This window comes from Vidua chalybeata, chromosome 5 (assembly GCF_026979565.1).
Source record: "Vidua chalybeata isolate OUT-0048 chromosome 5, bVidCha1 merged haplotype, whole genome shotgun sequence".
Lineage (NCBI taxonomy): Eukaryota > Metazoa > Chordata > Aves > Passeriformes > Viduidae > Vidua > Vidua chalybeata.
This window is the reverse complement of record NC_071534.1, coordinates 68290554-68309976: the sequence shown is the minus strand read 5'-3', so window position 1 is coordinate 68309976 and position 19423 is coordinate 68290554. Positions and strand designations below refer to the sequence as shown.

The following is a 19423-nucleotide window of genomic DNA, read 5'->3' as shown; positions in this document are numbered from 1 at the left end:
TTTACCCAACTAATGTGGTGCGCCAACCCAGCACTTCACTGTGCTCTTTGGTGGAATTAAATCAGCACCTGCCTCACAAATTGGAAAGGTTGGTAAGAAACACACCGGCCTAAGAAAGGTTTATGTTTATTCCTTAAAGTGCCTTAGAAATTAAACATTGTACAAAATGTGACACTTTAAAAAAAAAATAAAGCAAGTAATGCTATATCATTTAGCATGACTAATATTACTCATGTAGCAGAGCAACCATGGAAGAAAGGAAAAGGCTTTGGAAAACCAAAGGAGCAACCCCCAATTCATAGCTGCACAAACTTCAGCTGGCATTCCAAGACACTGCACAATTAACATCCATGCAGCAGCTCCATACGGAGTCCATATGAAGATAAATTCCGTATCAGTATTATCAGGAGCCCTGACAAACCTGCTGGAGGAGTAATGACTTGTATTCTACCATCACTGATGTACTGATCAAAAATAAACTGGTGGCTGCACATAATAAGCCAGACCATTCTTACAGCATCCAGGAGATATGCAGCACTGGTATCTTCCTGCTATCCCATAAATCCCTTGCCTTGTTCATGCACTCAGAAGTCCATTTTGGCTCTGGATTGAGAAGTGTGTTGTTTAAACTCCACTGGCTCCAACACACACTGCCTCCCTGTAGGTAATTCTCTCTTCAGGACCTGCCCACATACTCCAGTTTGCAGCTCTCTGCTACATTTTTACAAAAGGAAATTAAAGCAAATATTATAACTTTGATATAAAATCAGATGAAAAATTTCCACTGATAGTATTTCCATAAACATTTTATGTAACAAATTGATGGCTCTCTTTAAATAAATCAAGTTTGTTGTTTTTAATGTCTATATACATTATAAATACATATACACACAATTAAAACCCTGACATGGTAGAGTCTTGTGTCTGCCTGCAAGATGTCAGAAAGAAGGTTTTGAGAAACAAAATCTTCTCTGATGCACAATTTAGCACCTCAGGCAAGTTTGGAAACATCTTCATACTGGATATCTTCGACTCTGCGCCCTTTTAAAGGTCCCTGGAGAATGACAGAAAAAAAAAAAAAAACAACACCACAAAATAAAATAGTTTGTTTCTTGAATTCCCAACAGGGAGATTATGGTAGGAGAAGTAAGGGGGATTTGTTCATGATACAATGTTCCTTGATTCATAATTTTCAGCCTGACCAGAGAATGTGACAGGGCCTCCACACCATCCCAGAAATCCTTTCACTTTCAGTTTGCTTTTAGTACCAAAGTTCCTCCTCTCATTAGGGCATCTGCACAGTCGCTTCCCAAATCCTCCAGAATCCAACCTGGGCTGAGTTTGTGCAGCCCTTCTTCGAATTGCAAGCTGTGTTTAAGAAGTTTGACTTTCAGTCAATATCCTCTGTGCTTTATCAATCAGTTTAAAGACTGGTTTTGCAAAGCAGAACAAAGAAAGAGCCACACAGATACATGGCATGGACTGATTGTTAACCATAACTGTTAACCATAAACAAGACAACAAATGAGCATGTAAAGCCCCACATTCCATCTGGAAAAGGCAGGAGAAAATTCACATCCTTGCATATTTTGCACTTTTTACCTCCCCACAAAACAGTACCACAACAGCCATGTTCAAAATAAATACAGAAAATATTTTCAAGTTCATAAACACACAAAATCTCTTTCAATTTCAAAACTTGCTAAATTCAGCACCCTAGCATATTTTTGAAGATTCTCTGCAAACAGCAAAGACTAAACCTGTGATAGGTGGGACTATGTGGCTGTTGATAGGTGGGGGGTGTCCACAGAACTCTGCACACCACAAATCCCACCTGTAAGGCAGGATTAAGGATAACATGGTTCTTTGTGAAAGCTCTCCATGTACAGATGGAAAGCTCTCTGCAAACGAGAGCTTGCAATGTTTGATACTTACTGAGTCAATGGTTATTGTCACTGAAAACCTCTTCTCATTGATGGATTCCAAAATGCCTTCATTTCCCCTGTACCCACCATTTAATACCATCACCTTCTTGCCTGAAATAAAAATAAAAGAGTTACACAACAGGCTTCCAAACTTCTGCTGAAAAGTTTTTCCCCATCTTTCTTATAAACCCCCTTTAAGTATTTGAAGGTGCTCTATGGTCTTCACAGCACCTTCCCTTTTCCAGGCTGAACAACCCCAACTCTCTCAGCCTGTCTCCTCAGGAGAGGTTATGGTACTTTCAAGTGGATGAATTGTAGTTTACAAGAACTTAAATGTAAGTTTTGCAGTGGCAGAAGCTGAAAACAGAAGGAAACAGCTGTACCTGGTGCTGGTATTACAGTTTCTAGATGTGTCTGATCAAGCTTCAGCTTGTCCCCAGAGTCAATCACCTTCACAACTGCTGTGTATTTGTCAATCACTTCCTGTTTTGAAAGGCAGAGGCCAATCAGAAATACCAAACATTTTTCTCTAAATTTACATTTCCAAGTTAACAAACTTTGGCACTGTGACTGCAATTCTGCATTTTCAAAACCAGCAAAATGCAAGGGCTTCAGCCTGGAGATTTTGTGTGCAAATAAGATCCTGCAGCTTAAAATATCAGTGTAGAACTGACCAGTCTTGGGTTAAAATCCAACTGCATCGGTGCTGATCACATCCCATGGACACAGGGATTATTCCCCAAGATGGATGTATTAATAGGGACAAATTACACAGGACAAAGCCGTGCTTAAGAAAGGATCACTGAATAAATGACATTAACCCAATTCAGAGGCTTCATAAATGACATGAAACCAATTCACTGCCTGTCCAGAATAAGTCCCAATACAGGTGAGGTGACATTTCAGTCCCCAACAGTGTTGTCTTAAGGCTGAACAACCTGTGCAATAAACAAATCTTCCTAAGTCATCTAATTCCAGAAAAGCCAAACCAATGTTCCCCATGGTCTACCTTACCTTAACAACTGCCTTCTTCTTGTGGTATTTCTCTCCAAGCTTTTTTGTTACAATTTTTACAATAATTTCCTGGGAGATTTCAAAGGAGAGAAAAAATAAAATAAAGTGCCAAAACACGCAAACAACTCTACAAACTAAATTAACAATACAGCACAGTGCAGGAAGCAACAACAGTAAAGATGTGGCTTTCAGGAATTTGTGTATATTGTCAAATTACTGGCTCAAAGTAGCATCTCTCAACACTTTTTTGGGTTTCTTTGACAAATAGTTACACTTCGATTCACGATCTAATGTGACAGCCCACAATGGGTCAAGAGCAGGAAAGGGAAAATAACTGTGAATTGAGTTTGCAATCTGCTTTTGGATCTTTACATTAATCAACAATGGCTTTAGAAATGCAGAATTGGTTGTACTTGGTATAATAATAATTTTTAAATCACTTACAGGCTGTAACCAGTAGTCTCTTCGAGATGTTCTTTTCTTCTCCTCTTCAAGCTAAAGAACATCAACAAATAATCACCATTTACTTCCTCCTTCCACTGCAGCTTTCCCACACCTTTGAACAGCTTTGAACCAATTCACCAGCCCCATGTCATGTGGGGAACAAAAACAATCCCCGAACCCTAAATAAGGGTAAGTCAGTATGGTCTTGCCTCATAAATCGATTTGATGAATCCAGGAACTCATGATAAAATGATGGTGATTTGTATTTTTTTTTTGGCAAGTGTTTCTAGTTATTTTCTTCTCTTGCAAAATCTGTACTCCTTTACTTCCCAACACCTCAGTCATCTGGGGAATAGACAGAGTTGAGCAGCCAGTTTTATGAAGAAATGAAACAAGTTTTATGGGGAAATGAATTTTGCCTGGTAAGATGTGAAAGTTGGAATTCCATATAAACTGAAGGTCTGAAGTCACTTCAAACGGATGCCCTGGTGAAGTGGACATTGTCACAGGTACAGGGGCACACAGAAACAGATCCTGCATTATTATTACCTCCATGATCTCATCCAGTGCTGATTTCTTCTTTTTCTCTTTGGACTGACCAGAGCTATGAGCTGCTTCTTTTCTTTTAACTGCCCCCTCCACCATCTTCAGTGCATTCTGTCCAAGGACACTGCTGCAAAAGTAAGATGGTATTTTCACAGCAGATCTTACATTTTTTTCCACTACCAAGATGCATTTGAAGAACTGGCTGTGCTGGTCCACTTGATTTCAGTTGTCTCAGTCCCCTTGCAGACCCTACACAGCTCCTCCTCTAGAACTGGTCTCCTTGGGGTGCAAACTCCATGTCCACTGAGGGTCACTGCTGGCAGTCCAGCAGAATGAACACAGCCCAATGACCAGTTCACCACTGCACAAGCAGAAAGTTGATCAAGGACTTGAGTTCAATGAAGAAGACAAAAGCTGGTCTCCAAATAAGGTTTTCAAATTTGAAAGGACAAACTTTAGAGAAGCCACCTGGACAGAGGAACTCTCAGATGTGGCAGATATCTTAGAATTCCTTCCAGACAGAGATATTGAGCCTATCTGGCAATGGGAGAAAACACCCTGGAATCTGTAGAGAAGCTCCATGCTCAGTAAACAAATGTCACCTTCACAACCATATTTAAAATAGGCAAACAGCCTAAGAATTGTGAAACATAAAGAGCAATTAGCAGAAAAAGTTTTATCTCAGGGATGAGGGAATATCTAGGTGAAGTGAGAACTACCCACAGGCAGCTTCAGTTCAGTCACTTTTATAACAGACATTTGAACACAGTAAAAAAATTTAGGTATTGTTTCAACCCAAAAGATGAAGGCAACTGCTCTGATGTGAACAGTGATGCAATAATTAATATGCCCTTAGGACAAATTGCATGTTCTGCCTGTGGTGAGGATGTTGGATAGACTCCCACATGGAAGATACCCCACAGGAATGAAGATGCAGGAATTGCAGTAGAAGCAACTTTAAGAGAAAAACTGTATTTCAGAGAAAATCTGAATAATCATAGAGTTTGAGAAAAAAATTGCACATTAAATCACAAATCAAATAGCAAGTAATTAAAAAAAAATCATATAAAGGGCAACATACAATTAAAACATAACAACTGCAGTGTCCATATTTAAGAAGACAAACATATCTAGCTGTGAACTTACTACACTACCATTTCAAAGTTTACAGATAAGTATTTAGTATATGCTGTGAAGAAATTAAGACTATTTGATATATGATTTCACATTTGGCCAAATTTTAGCAAGGACCTGAACTATTCCTCACTGAAACTATTCAAGTGAGAGCCTGAATTAAGTTTCAGAATCATCTTAAGCACAACTCAGTGCTTAGGGATAATTTACAAGTTTTCCTTAAAGCCTGCAATCTGTCTCAATTATTGCAAAGAACTGCTTTACTGTCTCATTTTCTGCCTGGCATATATCCCATCAGATACCTTATCTAAGAGCTGAGTGAGATGAGGGAAAAGCTTTCTTTTTACCTGGAATACATTTAATTACAATATTGCCTCACATGAGAAGATGTACTGCTCATCAAACAGTTCCCCAGACTGCTGTAAGTCAGTATTATTTGCATTATTGATCCCTTTTGTCCTGCATTGCTTGTGGTTACATGACGACAATTAAATTCCAGAGCTCTGGGAAGATTTATTTCAGGTAGATTCAGCTGCTTAAACGATGACCAAAGAAAGCATTGTCTCCAATTAGACAAGGCAATCAAACCTTTTAGGAACCCAAATTAACAAGGCAGGAATATCCATTCATAGAAGGCAGATGGGACTAGATGGCACCACTTGCAAATGCTTTGGCTGGATCCTTTTCCCACCCTCCATGGACTCCCACTCCCACTCCTCCCACCTGTGACTGCCTATTACTTTATGGGCATCTGCCATGAAGCACAGAGAATTCAGGAAGGCTCCTCACAGCTCACAGTTAAGATACACCCAATCACCCATTTTAAATACAAAACCAACCATGAAGTCACCTAGTCACCCTTCTGAACACCAACAGAGGATGAGAGATTAGACTCCAAATATACTGGGACAAGACAAACCTTCCTGTTCATACAAATACCATTGTCATAGAAGTGCTTTGTAACAGTAAAGGTTGGCCTTAAATTCTTTTCTCACCTTGTTTTAGAAGATGCTGCAACTGAAGTACTTGCTCCTTTGTTTAAATTAAATGTAACTAAAAAATAAAGAGACATTATTTCTATCTTTAAAAATAATTGCATTGAAGGATGTTAACAATTTTTAAAATCTGCATATAGAAAAGAATCATAAATTTGAAAATATTTACTAATCTATACTTTGGTTTAGCTTTTAAAGTAAACTAAACTTTGTAATACAGAATACTCTGTATTTCCACATTCCAATGCTCTTTATAAATCTGCTCTGATCTCAAAGCACTTTATGAAGCACCAAGCAGGCTTCAATGCTCATTTCATCTGAATCACAAAATCAGCTCCACTATGTTCTAGAAAATTACATCCATCAAAATCTAGTTACCTTTTTCTTCTTCATTTTCTCTATTCAGTTCAGTATAGACTGGCATTTCCTGCCAAAAAAACACAAAGCACATTTAAAGAATCAAACAGAAAACTGAGTCAAGGTATGATCATTGATTAGCTCAGTTTTACAGACAGTAACTGTAATATTCAACCTGGCTTGATTAGTAAAAGATTAAAACTGAAAACATCATCTCATTACAGGCTCCTGTGCAAAACTTTCCAATTAATAGAGATGCTGCCTAAACTCGCTCAATTCCAGCATAAAAGGCAAGTGGCCTTGCTGCATCAGTTTCCTCTATCTGAACCAGCATGATCTGACTGGTTTCTGGACAGACTGATAACTCAAAGAAGGAAATTCTGGTATCTTTCCAATTTTTCAGCACCGAAGGCTCAGACCATTTAAATTTCAATTAGTTTTAAATTAAGAAGCAGGTAATTGTTTACAACAGCATTTAAATGTACCCATCAATACCCAGGATCAAATGGGAGCTTTCAGCCCTAGGCAACGTGTATGGGGGTCATGGCATGAGGCCAAGTAAACAGATCCCAAATAACCACACCAGCACCACCAAAATAGAACTTTTCATTATGTGAACTTGATTATGCCAGACCCCCCTGGTTATTTATTTCAGCCTCCTCAGTGCACAAGGTACTTGTTATCTGCAGCCCTACATAGTTGTGAAATACCATAAATGAAGACATCATACAGCTTAATGGATTGTTTGCTCCCCCTTCATAAATTCAAGAGTGATTTTTAAATCACTAATCACTAGAAGAGCAGCAATTATTACTTCCTTAGTACTCCTGCAAGTTGGGTACAATATAACTCCAACCTAGGAAGCAAAGGAAATACCAGTGCAAGGCTTCCAGCAGCATCAAATTCCCCACTGGCTTAACTACAAGGAGCTTTGAGCTGAAGGTTCACACACAGTGCAATTTTTCTCACCAGTTCTTTCCCCTCCAAACCTCTTCTAACTTGTTGCTCAATGAATTTAGCAGTTTTTTCCTCATCATCAAGGTCCTGTTTCTTCTTCCTCTCTTGTTCTTGCTGCCTGCGAATGGTCTCTGGGTCCCTGTCGATGTACTGAATGTACCACCCTTTAGGAGTCTCATCAACCTTGCAAAGACCTACAAAGTCAAGGCAAAACAAAATAAAATTAATATTAACAATATCAAGATCATTTTTAGTCCACGGTCACTGTAGAAATGCAGATACTTCACCAGAGACAAGTGGGCTGCTAAAACTGACTTTGAATTATCTGTACCAGATGTGTTTGGACACAGGCCGGTGTGCATCACAAAGTGCAGGAAGTGTTTTACAATACTTTCCTTACTGAAGAAAATGTTGCCTTCCCACTGTTTTAACAAGGAAGAAGACAGAAATCTAACATGTATAAATGATACACACTCACAGTATCATACTAAAGGAAATATTGCAGCACTGTGCTATTGTTACTGACACTGGCTAGAGTGACTTTCCAAACACTCTGTAACTGTTGGATGTATCCTGCAGAACAAGGGCATCCAGAGCCAAAGTAAACTTTTTGTCACACCACAGTGCCATTTAATCTCTCTTCCTCCCACTAAACACAGAACTGCAGATCTCCAGCTCTAACCTTCCACTAGGCCAGGAATGAAAGTGACTGCTTGCTTCTTGTCACCTCAGACATGGAAAGAATCTGTAATTTTTAAATGGCAACTGTTAGAAGTTGGTTTAGAATTTAGCAATATATCCAGTAAATACAGAACAGCAGATGAAACAAGGAAAGGCTCACAACTGATATACTCATCCCAGACTTCTCACATTTTCCATAAGCAAATGCCTAATGGTTAGCACAGAAATATGTTTGGAAATCCTTTCATGTATATACAGGAGGGGAGGGGAAGAAAGAAAGAGAACTAACATAAATATTTACTGATCGATTACCAAGAATTCGATTACCCAATAATTTTAAGACTTCCCAACCCTGAGTGGGTCCACTCACCTTCTCTGCCCAACCATTTTGTAAAATCAGTCAGTGTCTCCCATTGTGTGGCATTCATGTGGATGTGTTCTCGATGGCTGATGTATTCATTGTACACAATATTATTGTGGACTCTCTTTGTTCCTAAAATACAGAATTATTATTACTATTATGTGGCTCGCACTGAACCAACAAAAGACACTAAAAACAAACAAACAAACAGCAAAATATTTACCGAATCGCCTCCTGAGCAATTCTAGGAAATCATTTCGGAATTCCCTTAGGAAATAAAAAAAAAAAAGTATCTTTAGTAAACTTTAACAACTCCAAGGGTCTGGAACCCAAGAAGCGATTTTCTGTTGTCATTAACAATTAAACATCTGATTATTCCTTTGAGCTGAGCGTGATGATATTCAGACACATTTCCCTTTTTCAGCAGGCCAGGATTAAACACAGCATGAAACACAATATGATACATGCACATACCTTAAATGCCCAAGAGAGTAACAGCCTCTCAAAGGGATAAAATGGAGCAAAGGAATCTCAACACTTCCCACTAATTGCTGGCGTTTGGTTACCAGGAGTCTTCCCAGGCTGACAGACACAGAGCACAGGGCAGGACAAAGGGCAGAGGAGTGGATGGAGCAGATGGATCACTCATCTCCCTGCTAATTCCAGGGCTGCAGCATAAAGCCTCGCTTCAAACTCGTGCTGAGGACAGCTCCAGTCATCCCAGCTGTCATGTAGGTCAGCTGGACAAAGGCCTGGGAAAGGCTGGGGGATGTCAGTCCCTCCCCTGACTTGTTCTCTGTTATGGCTCTTTTAGCTCGTGTGTGTGTGGCAGTCACTCAGCAGGGACAGAAAAGTGATGTATTTTTAACACAGAGCAACTTTAAACAGGATTAAAACACGAGACAAAACTGAATAAAATCATAAAATCTCTTACCTAAAGTTTAAAGGTGGCATTGTTATTTTCAATTACAAGAAGAGCTGACACCAACATGTATCACAATAAAGTGTCTTCAATGGGACATTATTGGGCCTTAGGGGTATGGCTGTGCAGAGCTGATACAGGCATGAAGATCTGGGTAAGAATATACAGAAAACTTACTCAGAGAAGTAATCCATGAATTGCTGAGGATTTTCAGAAGCCAGCAGCAACTGCCTCTGGTGGGACTCAGACATGCAGTGACACTTGAAGCCATTCTATAAAGCAGAAATAAATACTTGGCTTGTCTTTGTCTCAATTTGCAACACTCACAGAAGAAGAGAGTACTAAAATCCTACAAATAAAATCCTACAAATAAAATCCTACAGGTGTGATCGCAGGTCCCACAATGTTCCCCTCGATAGCACTGGGGACATTTACAAGGGAGATTGATAGAACGAGGGACAATGGCTTTAAACTGATAGAGGGCAGGGTTAGATGGGATATTGGGAAGAAATTCTTCCCTCGGAGGGTGGTGAGGCCCCGGCACAGGGTGCCCAGAGAAGCTGTGGCTGTCCCATCCCTGGAAGTGTCCAAGGCCAGGCTGGACGGGGCTTGGAGCATCCTGGGACAGCGGAAGGTGTCCCTGCACATGGCAGGGGGTTGGAAGTGGATGATCTTTAAGATCCTCCCAAACCAAACTATCCTGTGATTCCATGAGATCGGAGCTGCCACAAGAGCTGATTCCAACCAAGGGGACGTGACCCCAGGAGAACCGGGACTCCTTAGACGGAGATCGGAGCCGCCCGAAGGAGCGGGGTCCCCCCCCGCGCGCCCCCAGTTACCTCATCGCGGCACTGCTTCTGGCACATCTGGCAGTACCAGCGCAGCTTCTGCAGCCCCTTGGACTTGATGCGGTTGGCGATGGCCTTGGGGCTGAGGAAATCCGACTTCCCCATGACGCCGGTGTGTTCCCGTTCCCGGTCCCGATCCCGCTCCGGAGCCCGCCCCCTCCGGAAATGGCGGCGGCGCCCTGGAAGCGGATCCCGGCGGGGCGGCGCAGGCGCGGTGCGGGCGCGCTGACCTTCAGCGGGGCTGTGGTGGAGGCGCCGCCATGTTCGCCCGGGGCGCCGCGGTCGCGCTGGTCCAGCCGCAATGGTACCGGCACGGGCTGGGACGGGCGCTCTGGGGACGGGGGAACGCGTCCCGATGGCCGGGGCGGCTCTGCGGGGTGAGGGGGTGATGGCTTCCCTTGGCCGTGCGGCGCCTGGGGGCGGCGGGGTCGCGGCCGCGGGCGGCCCGTGAGGGGCTGTGGGCTCTGAGGGGTGGTGGCGGAGCGAGCACCGGGAGATGAGGGCAGCGAGGACCCGCAGGGATGGAGGGTGCGTCCTTCGTGGGTGGGAGCGCTTGGCCGGGGTGGGTGAATGGGACAGGCAAGGGTTAAAGGACACGTTTGTACATGGCAGGAGACCCTGCTCTGGCTAGGAAATGGTGCGGCCACCTCTGCTCCGTTTTGATAGTCTTTAGAAATGAATTACATTGCATGAAGCTTTGTTTAAAATTATTATTATTTTTTTTTATTTCTAATTTGCCCTTCTAATGCCCTCGTTTGCCCCGTGCCCTTACCCAAGGCGGTGGGTAATGCGTTAAACCTTTCTCTGTACTCAGCAGTGCTGAGGCGCCGCCTCAAATCCTGGGGCCAGTTCGGGGCCCCTCAGCTCAGGAAGGACATTGAGGGGCTGGAGCGGGTCCAGAGAAGGGCAGTGGAACTGGGGAAGGGTCTGGAGCCCAAGTCCTCTGAAGAGCAGCTGGGGGAGCTCAGCCTGGAGAAAAGGAGGCTCGGGGTGACCTTATCACTCTACAGCTCCCTGACAGCACAGTGCAGTCAGGTGGGAGTTGGCCTCTTCTGCCAGGCAGCGAGCGACACAGGTTTAGGTTGAGAACACAGGTTCAGGTTGTACATTAGGAACAATTTCTTCACAGAAAGCGTGATTAGGCATTGGAATGAGCTGCCCAGGGAGGCTGTGGAGTCACTGTCCCTGGAGGTATCTGAAGAAAGACTGGATGTGACACTCAGTGCCTGTGGTTTAGTTGATAAGGTGGTGTTCAGTCATAGGTTGGACTCGATCTCAGAGGTCTTTTCCAACCCAATTGATTCTGTGAAATTATATAAGATAGGGAAGGATGAAGGTGTGCATACAGGTCTGAGTGGCTTGTCTCTGCCACAGATGTTTTTTAAGAAACAGCAAATCTTCATCACTCTGAAAGGGATTTGCCCATGGCAGGTGTTAGTTTGCTGGAGAGTTGGTGAATTATCCTAATTTCTCCTGCATTCCTTTTCAGGGGCCAAGTCAGGAATATGGCAACGCTAAAAGACAGTAAGTAAAAGTTTTGTCTGCTCTTGAGAGAGGAAAAATGTTGCAGGAAAACCATGTTAAAACATAATTCTGTTTAGCCTCTGTTGGGTAAAATGATTGTGATATATAACAATGATATATAGGCCTGCAGTGCTAATTACATTAAACAAGTATCCTTCAGAAAAGGAGTTGCTAGAAGTGGCTTTGGCAGTAATTTAGCTGTCTTTTTATAGTTTTACTCAAATAGATTTTAAAAATATTTTTATCATATGTGCTAAACCAGATTTCTGCTCATCTATAAGAGTTAACTTAGTTTCTCTTATGTTTATTTCCTTGTGCTTTTATGCAGCATTTGGGGGGGAAAAGGATTGACTGAATGGTTTTAGTGTGATAATGCTTCCTTAAGCCATCCCTCATAGTTCTTATATAGGGATATTGCCTTGGAATTGTGCTTGTCAATGGGATACCTGTTTTGGTTACTTTTTCCTTTAGTGGTTTTATAGATCTCATTTTACCACAGTCTAAACAGAGGAGGAAATTTATTCTGTCTTCACTCTATGGGGACTTCTTTGTTTGTTTGTTTCCTCTGCTCATCATCTGTGAAAGATGACATTATACCTCAAATAATATATTTGTGAAACAGGTAGATGTGGAAGCAAAGAGAATAGTAAATAGACTTGGGATAAATATTAAATCAATGTTATGTCTGAAGGAAATAACATCCCTATTGTATAGATGAATTTGTGTTAACTACGTTCTTAGTCTTACTGCAAGTACTGAGGTCTTTCATGAGGTTTATTTGTGTGCTGTTTGTTTATTTATTTCTTCTTCTTTGAGGAATATAGCAAAATATTTTTGGATGGCTCTTGCTGGCATTTTGTTGTTTGGGTTTGAGTCATTATGCCCAGTACAGCCCATGACCTTCAACTGTTAACCTTGCAGTCACCAGGCGTTTGAAGTCCATCAAGAACATCCAGAAGATCACCAAGTCCATGAAGATGGTTTCTGCAGCCAAATACGCAAGAGCTGAGAGGGAGCTGAAGCCTGCGAGGGTCTATGGAACAGGAGCTCTGTGTGAGAGAAAGATCTTGCACTTAGTGATGGGGGAGCAGAAGAGGAGGTTTTCATAGTGGTGATAAAATGCCAAGGCTTTTTAATTTTCCAGTAGTCCGTTTCCAAAAGAATTTGCACAGTGAACTTCACTGAGTGACGTCTGATCAGAGCTGTGACTGGCTTTGAATTGTTTCTTGCTCACATCTGGTCTGACCGTGAGCAAACTTGGAACAATTGCAAAGGAGATAAAATTCATCTGGCTGAGATCTGGAGCCCCTTTGGTATTGGTTTTAGTTAGAATAATCCAGAGCATTTTTTATTACATACTTGCTGTTTGAGCACCCTTGAAAAATGTAATGATCTTTTTTTTTTTTCCAGCTCTTTATGAGAAAGCAGAAATAAAGGCACCTGAGGACAAGAAGAAGCACCTCCTTATTGGTGTGTCCTCTGACCGAGGCCTGTGTGGTGCTATCCATACATCTATTGCTAAAACCTTGAAGAATGAGATTACCAACCTATCAAATGCAGGGAAGGAGGTTATGGTGGTTGGAGTAGGTGACAAGATCAGAGGCCTGCTTCAAAGGTAAAAAGGATGGGGCCCAAAAGTTTAGTTTGGAGTTTTGTTTTCTCTGGTAGAAATTTCAAGACTGTAAGACTGCCATTGGCAGGAAATTTCTTTGAAGGGAGCTGTGTTAAAGGCAAGTTCCTGTAAAAAAAAAATCTGCAAATATCTTAAAAGTCACAATTTGACAGACTGCTGCACAGCACTATTATATTCTTGAAATAAAAGTCTGAAAGCTGGCAACTGGTGCTGTTACACATGTGTGTATTGTGAAGCTATTGTAATTTAACTAAAGGCAAAGTTTCTTTGAGACTAATTCAGTAAAATGTTTCATTCTGAACACTCCTCAATTACAATCAGTTACTTCTAGTAAGTCTTGCTGCTCGTTGTATTTTAGAGCATCCACTTGGTTCTAACACAGGTTTGTTGTTGCTGCAGGACACATGGCAACTATTTCCTGCTGACATTCAAAGAGGTGGGACGGAGACCTCCGAGCTTTGGAGATGCTTCAGCCATTGCTTTAGAGCTGTTAAACTCTGGATATGAATTTGATGAAGGCTCTGTCATCTACAATCGGTTCAGGTAAGGTTGAACTGAAACTTCACTGGAAAAATACTTGGCAGAATGCTTCAAAGAGTATATTGGCCTATTGAAGTTGTATGAAAACTGAATATAACTGAAAACTGAAAGTGAATATATGGCATATTCACTTTACTTCTTGATTTTGTTGTGTGTCAAGAACTGGGCTGTTTTTTCTAGTAGCTGTGGTTGGAACTCCCTTTTGACTTGCGTGTAGTGAACACTGTTAAATTTACAGTCAGCACATCATTATATCCATGTGGTATCCAAGATCTTTTTGTCAGGGTTATCACAAAACTTTGTGGCATTGCAAAGCCAGAAGTTGTCTATTCTAATTTGATTTGAACCATTCTGTTTAGAGTCAGTTCAGTTGAACTGAAGAGCCTATTTTGCTCTTTTTGTACAGGTCTGTCATCTCTTACAAGACTGATGAAAAACCAATCTTCTCCTTTGAAACTGTGGCTGGTTCGGGTAAGTAGGGAGCTAGAAACCACCAGTTACATGCAGTGATAAATCACAAGAAAAGTACTCTGAAAATGGGAATATGGTATTAAAACATCTTATTATGGTGCTTGTGTCATAGTTTAACAGATGGTTTTATCTTGGCCAAGATCAGTCTGAGGCTGGCTCACAAAGGTGCTCTGGGGCAAGGAAAGGTGATGCTAATTCTGGTTTGAGATTCTGTCTCAAGCAAGATTTGTGCATATCTAAATTCTGTCAGTTCCAAAATTTTCAGCACTGAATAGCCTGAGTAGTGAGTAAAAATACCCCAGAATGTTTCTGCAGCATTGTATGGGAAGGTTAAACATAATATGGCAATAATGTATTTTGCTTTGGTCTGACTTTCCTAATATTAAATTGAATGAAAACACATAAAACAGTGTAACAGAAATATAACTAGCATAGAGGTTCTGAAGGCACACATAATATGTTCAGGAAATCCCTCTGTGCTGCCTTAAGTACTGAAACAGCCCAGACAAGTAATCTTCTCTGTGTCATTGTATTTTGCTGGAAGTAGTAAATCTTGGATGTGTCTAAGGTTGCTCCTCCATGTTTTGCAGAAAGCCTAAGTATCTATGATGATCTTGATGCTGATGTGCTGAGAAACTACCAGGAGTTCACACTAGCAAACATTCTGTACTACTCCCTGAAAGAATCCACCACCAGCGAGCAGAGCGCCAGGATGACTGCCATGGACAATGCTAGCAAGAATGCTTGTAAGCTACTCCCTGGGTTCTCCAGGACTTCAGCTGTTCAGCAAGAAAGTGTTCACCTCCCTTTGTGTAATCCTTTGCTTCAAAAATCAGCTATTTCCTATCTTAATTCCACTTTGAGTGGTTTTTTTGAGCCAGTTCAATTGACATTCTGTTTCAAACATGAACTGGGGGTAGTCCCTGGAAAGAGGGATTGCTGTCAAGAAACAAGCCTAGGACTGGAAGTGAAATAACAGATTATTTAAAAGGCAAATAAAATACTAAATTAATCTTGTAATGGCTCAATATTCTCTATGCTCCTCTCGTGTGGCTGCTCTGAAGATTTCCTGAATTTTTATAAATCTGTACTTGTTCACCAAATATAATTAGTGCAGTGCAATTTAAAGGTGGGGAAACTTAAACAGTAGTTAAATACCACATGTCATGGAGCAAGTAGAGAATATATGAGTATTCCTTGGAAGGATACTGGTGATTGTGTGAAGCTGATGTGATGTGCAATTGGGCTGCCTGCAATGGTAGGCATGGCTCTGATGACCAGCTTGAGAGAAAGAGGTGATACCTGCTGTGTTTAGAAATAATTGAGAAAAAAATAATTGAGAAAAATCTGTCTCCTTTTGCCACAACTTGAAGGAAATAACAATGCAGTTAATTGACAGTGAAATCTAATTTCAAAGCTAATGATGCCTGCTTGTGTTATGTTACAAAATAATTTGCAAGTCTGCCAGATGTTTGACAAGCTGAATTCTCAAGCTGGTTTCTAGATTGTTTACTGCTAATATTACCTGTAGGGAAAAAATGTCAGGTGCACTAGGCCTCTTGGTATTTGTGGTGGTTTACAAGACACTTGGATATTGTGCTCATACAGCTTCTCTGTATCTGCATTTATACACTCATTTTGTGTGTAAACTCCAATCTTGCCTTGTTCCAGCCGAGATGATTGACAAGCTGACCTTGACGTTCAACCGCACCCGTCAAGCCGTCATCACCAAGGAGCTCATTGAGATCATCTCTGGTGCTGCTGCTCTGTGAGTATTTGTGTGAACATGCAGTCAGAGCTGTTGCAGTCATGTGCTGCTTGTGTGCCAGGGTAACAGGCAAACATTGGGATTGTAGGCCCTAAAACCAGAGGGAAGGCAGTCCCTGGCATGGCTCCCAAGCTTTTCAGCTTGTGCAGTTCTACTAACCAGAGCAAAGTTTGGCAGGTTTTTTTCTAATCAAATACAATTTAAAAGCTGGTAAAATAGATCTTCAGCCTCACCAGGCATCCTTGCCTGGGGAGGTGAGGGTTTTCCTCCTGGCCTTTGGTGGATTTCCCCCCTCCTCCCTTTTACCTGGACACTTCCTACTTTGCCTGGTCAAATTGCCCAGTAGTGTTGAGTGGGGGATAGCAAATGGTGTGACTGAAATGCTTTTGGATAAATCAAGTGTTGAGAAAGCTGAGAGTTTGGGGCTGGGTTTGCAAGGAGGGAATTTCCAGAATCTTTTCATATGGAATATGTATTTTACTTGAAGTTCAGTATTTTGCTTGTTTGCCTGCGGATGAGGCTTTGTGCAGGTGTGTGCTGCAGGTTACAAATGTGTGGGTTTAGACCACAATTTGTAACTGCATGTAGCTCATATGTATTACTGTGACAGTTAAAAATTTGTGCTCTGTATGGAATTACATGTGTTCATATCCTGTGTATTTACAGAATGCCTGGAATATGTACTTTATATGATTTTGGTGCTGTATTGTGCTCCTCACAATACATTCGTGGTCATAAATCCGTGCAGAGTTTTGCCTGAATTTGCATGAGTTGCTTCCTAACCTGCTTGTTTTGTTTTTTCTCATAATACCATAACCAGGGATTAATCGGAAAAAGCGGTTCAGCCAAATCCAAGAGGTAAAGTTGTGTCATAGAAACTGGATTGTGTTTTAAAATGAATTAACACAGAAAATACAAAGTCAGATAAGGAAGTCAGAATTGAGTGGTCTTGGTCAGAAACTTTTCTTCCTAAAGAGCTGTGAAATTGGACATTTTTAATATGAATTTGTCCAAGGAGTTCTTAATTTTCAGTAATTTTAAGGAAAATATGCCCATGGGAGCATAATCCCAGATGAGTTATAATTTTCTGTGGGTTTTTTTTCTATATTGTTGGATTCATTTGCAATGGCTGTTTGAATTTTTGCATAGTGGCCTGACTTTATGCAATTGCTTAAAGGTGTCTCTGTGTAAGACATAACCTAAAGAGGTTTCTGTATTAACATGAACATATTCAAAATCTAAAATGTAAGGAGAATTTCAGAATTTAAAATGTAAGAAAAAAAAAAAATTTGATGAATAGTTGGGGGAGGTGGTGAGGAATATTAATGAAGTATTCAAATTGGAGAAGATAGCAGTTTAAAATAAATACATAAATAGATGAAAGGGTTTTAATTTGTTTTAATTTGTTTCAATTTTATTTACAGGTGAAGAGGAGCTCTTCTGAGCATATGTGGTTTAGCCTGCCTGTGTCTGTGTTAACAAGACTGCTCTGTTATCTTGTGAAGAAATGGAAAAGCCCCAGAAATCTGTAAATTCTTAAAATAAACCACCTCCATGAAACAGATCCTTTTGCTTGTCTGTGAAGCAAATGCTCTTGGAGTCTAAATAGCTGGGTTGGGCTTGGGTGTGCTGTGAAACTTTATTTTTTAAAAGTCTCTGCTCTACACTTTTTTTGCCTTTTTTTTTTTATTTGCCATGTGAAACATGTAAGTGGATGTTTCTTTTGAAGAGTGGAAGAGATTTTCTAACTTCACCCTGTCTTTGAAAATGAAGTGATCTACTTTGAGGGGTACATTGTATTGTGGGCTGAAGGAGGAGACTGGAATAACCTCTGCATCACACAGCTAGAACATTGACCTCTCTTACTGGAATTTTGTATTGCTACTGTTTGCAGATGTTGAATTTTTAAAATTAACTGATGTGATTAGGTGACTCACTACAAAGGTTATTTAGAATGCACAGTTTATAGCATTGCCTGTGTGTGTATAGAAATGTAAATGTCAGAGGGCTGGGGCACCTCTGCTGTGGAGAGTTTGTTCTCAAACCCTCAGAGTTTTGTTCAGCCTGGAGAAGAGAAGGTCCCAGGGAGACCTTTCAGCATCTGAAGGGGCTCCAGGGGAACTGGAAAGCGACTTTGGATAAGGACATGGAGCAGCAGGACAAGGGGCAATGGCTTTAAACTGATGGAGTGCAGGGATAGATTGATTATTGGGAAGAAATTCTTTGCTGTGAAGGGGTGAGGTCCTGGCACAGGTTGCCCAGAGAAGCTGATGCTGGTCCCAGTATGGAGCCCTGAGGGGCACCACCCTCAGGACCTTGAGCTGTTAACCAAACCAGGAGCTTCAGGACTTTGTTCAGGGTCCAGGTCCTGCTCTTCAGGCTGCAGATGTGAGATGTGAGTGTGACTGATACAACAGACTACTCATAAACCAAAGTGCTAATTTATGAAATAATTAGGTTTTTATACTAGAGTAATAATATAATAATAATAGAGTTCTATTATTTACAGTTCTGTCTTCTGTGCCCTGATTAGTTTTGTGCAGCTTCTGAGTTACAGTTTAGCTCTTGTGTATCTCCACAGCCACCACTGAGTAAGAGCTGTGCTGCTCCTCCCTGCAGCTCCTACACCACTCAATTACTGTAAATTTTGTTTCTGGATCCTTTTTGCCACTGGAGTTCCACCCTTTTCCTACTTGGTTTATTTTTTTTTTTCAATTAAACAACTCACCCAGAAACCCTTTTTCCTCATTGCTGCCAATTTGGTGTTCCATCCAGCTGGAAAGGAAAATAAGAAGAGGAAAAATATCTTCCTGGGCAGCCTGTTCCAGTGCTCTGCCACCCTCTGTGTAAGGAAGTTCTTCATCTTGATGAGGTGAAGTTCCTTGTGATTTGGTTTTGTTATGGCCATTGCTGCTTATCTTGTCACTGGACATCACTTAGAAGAGTCTGGCACCATCCTCTTGACAGCTGTCTCTGAGATATATTGAGATAGTTATATTTATTTAGAGATAATGAGATTTTTTACAGAGATCATAGAATCACAGGATGGTTTGGGTTACAGGAGACCTTAAAGATCACCTTGTTGAACCCACTGTGATGGGCAGGGACACTTTTCACTATCCCAGGCTGCTCCGAGCCCCGTCCCACCTGACTTTGAGTACCAGCACGATTGAGGCATCCCCAGCTTCTCTGGGCACCGTGTGTCGGTGTATCATCACCTCCGCAGTGCAGAATTTCTTCCCCATATCCCATCAAAAACTCCCCTCAGTTTGAAGGCGTTCCGCCTCAAACTACCTGCCCTTG

At 41.3% G+C, this 19423-nt stretch overlaps 2 protein-coding genes across 6 annotated transcripts; one reads left to right on the top strand and one right to left on the bottom strand.

Moving 5' to 3' along the window:
• Positions 1–110: 110 nt before the first annotated feature.
• On the bottom strand, positions 111–10358 carry KIN (Kin17 DNA and RNA binding protein). Of its 4 annotated transcripts, none has more exons than XM_053943528.1 (13): positions 10176–10358; positions 9514–9608; positions 8638–8681; positions 8424–8546; positions 7385–7566; positions 6437–6485; positions 6059–6116; positions 3933–4056; positions 3384–3434; positions 2940–3008; positions 2309–2408; positions 1936–2036; positions 111–1054 (listed from the first exon to the last, which is right to left on the bottom strand). In XM_053943528.1, the coding sequence occupies exons 1-13, from the start codon at positions 10287–10289 to the stop codon at positions 992–994; spliced, it is 1173 nt and encodes a 390-aa protein (XP_053799503.1). In that variant the 5' UTR covers positions 10290–10358; the 3' UTR covers positions 111–991. The 4 variants fall into 4 exon arrangements, with proteins under 4 accessions (XP_053799503.1, XP_053799504.1, XP_053799501.1 ...); XM_053943529.1 differs by having other exon boundaries at positions 3933–4053; XM_053943526.1 differs by lacking the exon at positions 111–1054 and adding an exon at positions 1064–1368.
• A 25-nt stretch (positions 10359–10383) lies between these two features.
• Positions 10384–17684, top strand: ATP5F1C (ATP synthase F1 subunit gamma). Of its 2 annotated transcripts, XM_053943530.1 has the most exons (10): positions 10384–10488; positions 11674–11708; positions 12630–12761; positions 13119–13323; positions 13741–13884; positions 14288–14352; positions 14943–15098; positions 16024–16120; positions 16941–16978; positions 17545–17684. In XM_053943530.1, the coding sequence occupies exons 1-9, from the start codon at positions 10445–10447 to the stop codon at positions 16945–16947; spliced, it is 885 nt and encodes a 294-aa protein (XP_053799505.1). In that variant the 5' UTR covers positions 10384–10444; the 3' UTR covers positions 16948–16978; positions 17545–17684. The 2 variants fall into 2 exon arrangements, with proteins under 2 accessions (XP_053799505.1, XP_053799506.1); XM_053943531.1 differs by lacking the exons at positions 16941–16978; positions 17545–17684 and having other exon boundaries at positions 16024–16124.
• Positions 17685–19423: the final 1739 nt, after the last annotated feature.